This window comes from Manacus vitellinus, unplaced genomic scaffold, assembly GCF_001715985.3.
Source record: "Manacus vitellinus isolate BGI_N305 unplaced genomic scaffold, ASM171598v3 scaffold_16_pilon, whole genome shotgun sequence".
Classification (NCBI taxonomy): domain Eukaryota; kingdom Metazoa; phylum Chordata; class Aves; order Passeriformes; family Pipridae; genus Manacus; species Manacus vitellinus.
This window is the reverse complement of record NW_021939189.1, coordinates 11,165,515-11,172,981: the sequence shown is the minus strand read 5'-3', so window position 1 is coordinate 11,172,981 and position 7,467 is coordinate 11,165,515. Positions and strand designations below refer to the sequence as shown.

General features: G+C 38.7%; 1 protein-coding gene across 3 annotated transcripts in view; it reads left to right on the top strand.

Annotated features, from left to right (window-relative positions):
- The window catches only part of SLC12A1 (solute carrier family 12 member 1), a 46,589-nt gene extending 42,824 nt beyond the window's left edge, over positions 1–3,765 (top strand). For all 3 annotated transcript variants that reach the window (XM_018069728.2, XM_018069729.2, XM_018069726.2), the window contains exons 26-27: positions 1,758–1,825; positions 2,800–3,765. In XM_018069728.2, coding sequence (XP_017925217.2) covers positions 1,758–1,825; positions 2,800–2,935 — 204 coding nt within the window. In that variant the 3' untranslated portion in view covers positions 2,936–3,765. The remainder of the gene's footprint in view (positions 1–1,757; positions 1,826–2,799) is intronic.
- The last annotated feature ends 3,702 nt before the right edge of the window (positions 3,766–7,467 follow it).

Below are 7,467 nucleotides of genomic sequence, written 5' to 3'. Positions count from 1 at the left end.
TTTTCCAGGCTGATGAGAAGCTCTGCCCACATCAGAGCCAGCCAGATGAAAACCCACTGTGAACAAGAAGCCACATAGTGCTGCACTGAGCCTGAGCTAATCGGATCTGCTGAGAGCTTTATTAAATGGCTCCACTGTTTTAGAGCTTGAACCTCTCAAAGACTGCAGTTCCAAACATTCACCACTTTGGGAAACGCAGGACTGAATCCAGACACCACAACTAACTCTAGAAATTTCTCCAAAGGCAAGATTTAACATGGATTCTTTCCTCAACGGCAGTGTGCAGACTAAACCTGTCCACAGCACAGGAGCTCTCCTGCAGTTCACAGGCACTTAAGGCTGATGTTGGCTGACCCACTGCGTAAATTAGAGTCTAGGCTGCTCTTTAATTTACTGGAAAATACCTTTTTAGCAAGGGACTGCCAGGCTTCATCAGGCCAGTACCAAAAGGACACTGCAAACTCTTTCACTCTTAAGAGTGTAACTCACAGAGAATTAATCTAGCAATTTTATTTATGGTTCCTATTGGATTAACCCGAGTGCACTGAGAGTTATCTCTACTTTATGACACTAGTAACTTCCTCAGCAGAGCAAGGATTGTGACTCTGAGCTCAGAGCTGCTAGAAGTCACAGCCTGACATACTAACATAATCAGAAATCAATGGTGATTTAAGATAACACACTACACTACCAACTGCAGCAGCTGGGAAGCGGCCTGGCTGCTCACTGTGTTACCCTTTTCCTGGAGCTGATAACCAGCATAAGGTTATGGGAGTCAGCTGTGGGCAGAAAACCTTAGAATTACTCTCAGCTTCAACCATCAAAAATTGAGAGTCAGAGCCCTTAAAACATCTCAGTATAAAAGACAATGGGAATATAATCACAAATATTCTACACACTTGTGTGCAGAACCAGGATACAAGAGAAAGAAAATAAATTATTAAGCTTGGTCACTAACTAAAGAACCAGAAAAATACCCTCTAGGTTGAAAAGTCAGCAACATGAAATGTCAAGTTGCTCTATAAAACAAGAACAGCAACAAAAATTTTAGCTTACACACCTGAAAAGACCTGCCCCTTATCTTTAAAAGTAAGGCAGTTCTGGAAATTTCACAGAGGACATTAGAACACATTTAAAATTCAATAGAGAAAAACCTGGCAGCACAGATAAAGGGTGATATTATAGGATGACTCTCATGAGATAACAGCTGGCTAAATTATGAGGATTCTTAGCTATACAACATGTAAAAGAACAGTAAGAATTTCTGTAGAGGAAGAAATGTTAAGGTGTGAACAGAAAAAAATCCAGCTTTTTACTTTCTCCAGGGAAAGAGAAAATAATTTACAAGACTAGTTAAGACACATCTATCTTACACAAACCTGCCCTGGTCTCTTGTTCCCTATGACTCGTGTTAAGTTATAAAAACTTTGGGGGCCTGAGCCTGGCCTGATAAAGGCTCAATATCAAAGTAACAATCATTTACAAACCATGTCAGTACAAAAATAACCCCTATTCCCCAGGAAACCTTACACAAGGGTGAACAACTCTGGCCCCAACATAACTACACTAATCAAGAAGCATGGCTTGGCCTCATGTTTTGCCATCTCTCTGAGTCTGGACCACAGAGCATACCACAGGGCCAACATTGCCAAAGCAACAGCAGAAAATCTTCCTGCAAGGGGCAGTGTAGAAGTCCACGAGGCACCAGAACTGAGGATCACTGACTTCACTGATCTTTTTCTTCTCCCCTGTTTCAGAGTTACCGCCAGGTCCGTCTGAATGAACTCTTACAGGAGCATTCCAGAGCAGCCAACATCATTGTCCTGTGAGTGCCAAGATTTTGGTTCTAACTTTGAGAATAGTGTGTAAAGGGATTCTGGACTGGAGCAACAGAAACCCTTGAGTTATTTCATTGAGCACAAAACCAATCTTTCGAGTACCTTCTGAAGGACTTGCATCTGGACTGATAATTCTCTGGGACTACACTGAATATGAATCTTTCCTGGTCGCTTAAAAGAAATCCCTACTCATGAAAAACCTGTCAAAAATGTAATCTTCACATCCAATCTGCATGTTGAGTGTTACATCTGCTTGCCTGCCTGCAGAAAATACACATTTTTCCTTTCTTTTCTCCCAACTATTACAAACTCAAAGTTAGAAAAAGGATTCTTTTGGTTTGCATGTAAAAAATAGGGTTGTTAGCCAAGATCTACTTGAAACTTGAGTTAGGATGATGCAATTATATAAAGGAAAAGAGGCCACCAATAAAATTACCAAAAAAGCAAGCCATTTCGAGAATGAATTTTTAGTTAGAGCCACATTTTTTATAAATTAGCTTGCACCTGTGATGTGCAGATAAACCTCTTCAGCTCTATTAATTCAGTCTCCAAAAAGAGGGTGATCACGTTACCATAAACTGACCCACACTTTAAAACTCCCATCTCACAGTAATTACAGATCAGAAAATAGGCTGATGGACTGCAAAACTGTTCATGCACTGTATTTTTTATCCTTTAAAAAAATTATATTATGTGTGGGCTTTATGAAAATATTCTTTACCAGTTTAAGGTTACAATCACAAACAGTTCGTGTCCAGTACAACCAGGTGAGCAAGAGTTTGCAAATTAAGGCCTGATGGTAGTTTTGTACTTGATGATATTAAAACAATCATGTGGTCTTATTATATCAGAGTTGTAAATGAACAGTTAAGTTTTCTACTTAATATTGAGTGAGAAGCATTTTACCTGAGCTACCCCTGCCTTCATAATGATAACTTTATTTTTCCCTCTGCCTAAACAGGAGCCTCCCTGTGGCAAGAAAAGGAGCAGTGTCTGATTACCTGTATTTGGCTTGGCTAGAAATTCTCTCCAAGAACCTTCCTCCAGTCCTAATGGTCAGAGGCAACCACAAAAATGTACTGACTTTCTATTCTTAGGAAAACATCAGTGCCTAGAATACGCCTTGCTTGTTTTCAACATCCACATTTCTAATGGCAGTGATGCATTAAAGACACATTTACCTAACACAAACCTAAAAGGCAAATAATTGACAGAAAATTTTTCAAAAATCCAAAGCAACACAGCAAAGAATTAGACAAAAAATGTAAATGGTCCCTGCTGGTTTTACACTCCAGTACAGGCAAAAGAAGGAAAATCTACCTATATATTATATGAGTTGGCAAATATTTGAATATACAAAGAAGAAATTCCTCTGATTTTATAGAGTATTGAAAATTATTTGATATTAATCCTAGAAAGCCAAAATTAACTTCTACAATACAAAATGCATTAAATCTATAAATAAATACTTCTTTCCAATTGCACTATCATAGTTGCTAATAGGCACAAAATAGGATTAAAATGAAATGCACCAACTTGTGAGAGAGAATAAAACCTGTATGGCATCCATCAGGGCAAAGCCATAAACTAACAGAATGCAAGTAGAATACTTGCAATGCTGTTTGATTGTAATATTGCCAAATTAGGACCTATTTCTACAGCAGATGGTTTTACTTAAATTGTTCTGCTAATTTATATTAACTGTAACACTTCTAATTAACTGACAAACAACAACCTCACCTTTATAAAAATATGGACTCTACATGACATGACTTGATATTGAATTTTCAGGCTCTGACATGGAATACAATGTCTGATTGCAATAATCAAATGTGGTAGGCAAATTTCACAAAGAAATTAGTAAAATCATAAATATTCTAACAATATTTGCTAGGAATGTTAGGGTTAATACAATCTGACATTATACTTTGGGATAACATGTACAGTGATTTATGTGATTAGAAAATAACAAAAACCCATTAACTGAGTTGAATGCCTTATTTTTTGATTTATATAAAAGATTTATCTTATTTTTGACTTTCTAAATAATATTCATTATACACTAACTTAAAATAAAGGAAATCCATTAAGTTGTGTAATTTTTTATTTTCTATTCTGCAACATTATGGTACTTTATAATTTCAGCTGCCAAGAAAAGCAGATTCTCTTTTTAATGGGGAAACCTATATTCTCTATGTAAGCATTATTTAAATTAAAGACCACCAAGGAACATGGTTAATTTATTTTCTGTAGTTCTGCAAATCCTTGACAGAGATTAACTGACATCTAAACCTCATGAAAGCCAGGGAACCCTGAATTTCACTAAATGTATATTTTAAAGCAGCCTCAGCTTCCATCTTGCTTGAATTATTAGAATTTAACTTGGGGGAAGATCTAGCACTGCATCTCCAAAAACGACAAATATTTGATATTCATATTTTTCTGAGTTCAACAGCAGCAATTCAGCAGAACATGGTAATGTAGCCCAGTAATCCATGCTTTATTTTCTCCATCTATTAAAGGCAGGATATGAAATACTGATATTTTCTCATAATGTTCTTCCTTCGCTCCTTCTTACACATTTACAACCAAGCTGAAGGATCATTTTGCAGTTTAAGTGCATTACACAGATATATGAGTTTCCTCCATACACCAGACTTCCTGCACAGCTCTGAGCAAACCAAAGCTCTCATTCTGCACCTGCAAAAAAGGAGATTATTCTCATCCCTCACAGTGACGTTGGCAGTGATACTGCAGCTTCTTACATGCTCTCAGGTCCTTCCAGCTTTGTAGAATTGCAATGGCCACCATCCTTTTCCTCTCACTTCAGACACCACACAGGTGTAATCTGCATGTGGCACCCAGGCAATGCAAAGAAAAGAACTTTTAGGGAGGCTCCACTTAGGCCTTTTGTGTCTTTCTTACCACGGTCTATGAAAGGACCTGGAGGAATCACACACCTCTATTAAGCCATTTAATTATGTACACGAGAGGGGATTGTTTCCTAAGTATTCCCAAGTACTGCCATTCTCAATCTACAGGGAACATTGACCTAAACTGTTTTGGGGGACCCAAGCAGATCCAAAAAGAGAATGAGCACAAAATAAACCAGCAATGGCACTTCCAATACTATTCATACTTTTCTCTCACAAACACAGTGATGTGGGGATTGCAACAATAAATCCCAAGAGGTACTTTTCTAAGTGAACAGTCATCAAAAACTAAGTACTAACATAAACATTCCTCTGAAATTCCTTGCTTGACCTACAGTGATTAATTATAAGATGTATCCACACAACAGTGTTATGGGATTTATAATGAGTAGCACAAACTGTGAATGCAACAGTTCTTAACTACCTGAAAGTATTATTTCCACAAATTCACAAGTAATTTAAACACAGCAGCATTTCTTGTTCCTCACTATGATTCCTGAAGTGTGTGCATGACCAATTTGGAGAGTACACTAATTATGGACTATCTTAAATTGCAACTTTGATTGCAAAATTTTGTTAGTCCACCTACCTCATTTCTCACTCTGTAACCAACACTTCTATAAATTACGCATAAAACAAGTGCTGAATTTTAATCATCATGTTAGTAACTAAATTCTAATTACACATTTGACATCTCTAGAAAACATACAGCTCTAATGCTGTCTAGTACATTTTGAGCTTATATCACACTACCAGCTCTGTGGGTTTATATAATTTAGGGTTGACTTGATCAGCCATGACAAAAGCAAGCATAGATAAGGTGACCAGGGACATTAAAGTGTGAAAATACTGTTGCTATGAAGCAAGAACAAAGAATATTTTTAATTTTCTTCAAAAGTCCAGGCATCCTGCACAGTTAAGGGCCTGTTGAAGTGATCCACTATTGTCTCTCTCATCAGTGAATCTTACCTTTCCCTCCTAACGTCAGTGGAGCTCTGACAGGTATCACAGAAGGCATTTCATCACAGTTCAGAGACTATGCTTTCCTTAAATCTTTTTACAACCACTGGTAAACTGTTCAGCTTGATCACATAACCCCTAGAGCATAGTCCAGATTATGCTGTCCAGAACATCATTCTTCCAATGTGCCTTTCACTAGATTTTTCAGTCCCCAACACAGATTACTTTTGTGGGGGTGTTTATTTAATTTTAAATCAGCTACTCAACAGTGCAAGCAGAAAAGTTTTCTAACCAAAAAGACACTCACTGTGAAGACAAACTGCAGCTATGCAAGTCACACTGCAAAGAACATGCTGCTATCACACTTCACACACAAAGAAGTTCCCACTTAATCATCATAATCACAAGGTACAAAGCTCCAGCCACATGCACAGTAATTTTCACCAGCCTTAAACCTCTGCAATTTTCATTACATCTTTGAAGAGTCCTATCAAAAGCCTTCCTGGATAGACAAAATATAACAGGCTGCCCTTAATTCTCAGAAAACCTGGACATTCATCATCTTTTCCCTCTTCTTCTATGATTCCATGTGGTATTTCAAGATCCTCACGGCAAAAGCAGTTTCAGCAACTGATGAGCAGTTTACAAGCAAGAGATATGGCAACAGGTAACGGGAATTAGCACTGAAGTTGTAGACGAGGGCAAACAGCTGCAGAGTTTTAGCTATAACTGACTGATTTAACTCCCCTCACCTGTTTGTCACCTCCCCTCAGGTAGAGGTCCCTGACTTATCAGCAAAGCTGGGAGAACAGAATCTGAGTGACCCTTTCCAGCTTGAAGTTCAGGGGTCTCCCTCAGGCTTCTGCTTCTGGTTGTTTGGCTGCCACTGGACTACAATGAAGTGAGTGTGGATCACTCCACACTCTTGTTACCTCTTGCTCTCTCTCCCTTGCTACCTCTTTGCAACTTTTGGCAGAAGGTCGGTGAACCCTTGAAGTGCTGCAGCTCTTTGCTAAATGAGTTATAGATGAGGAAGTCAAGGTTTTGTCACAATGTGCCTCAGCAGACATCAGGCCACCGTTTCAGACACGTGTTGATGCTGGTGCCTGGCTGACCCAGCCCCTGGCAGCTGTGTGACCCATCATGACTGTGTGGCCAGCGCTGCTGAGGGAACATCTCACACCGGCCTTGACTCTGCAAAGCAAAATGGAAACAGCAAACAGATACAGGGAGCTGTAGTTCACATTCTCCACAAATAACAAGAGCAACAGCCCACAGTCGAGCTGCTGCTGGAATTTCATCAGAGGAAATTCAGTTTCAAACAAAATAAAACGCCAAGGTTGTCTGGAATGCAGTAAAAAGCAATGGCAAAATTCCACAGCCCCCACACTGTACAGCAAAACACGCAATCAAAAATAGAGCTTCACTGTAAACACACTCATCATAACAGCCTTTAAAATTACAAACCTTAATCAGTGGGAGAGAGACAGCTGTTCTAAGTGAGAGTGGGCTGGGAAACACCTCACTTAAAGCAATAGTTTTCTCCTAATAAAAATGCTCATTTTAACACCAAAACTTCATCGGAGAGAATTTTTTTTATTAGCTCTGAAAGAAGCTCTGTGTTTCTTTCTGTGGACAATAAAGCAGCCTCCACTGCTGCTCTCAATCAAGATAAAAAGGTAAATAATTCCAGTTTATTTCAGCTTTATCTTCCAAAGTCAGGAAGAAATGCCCAA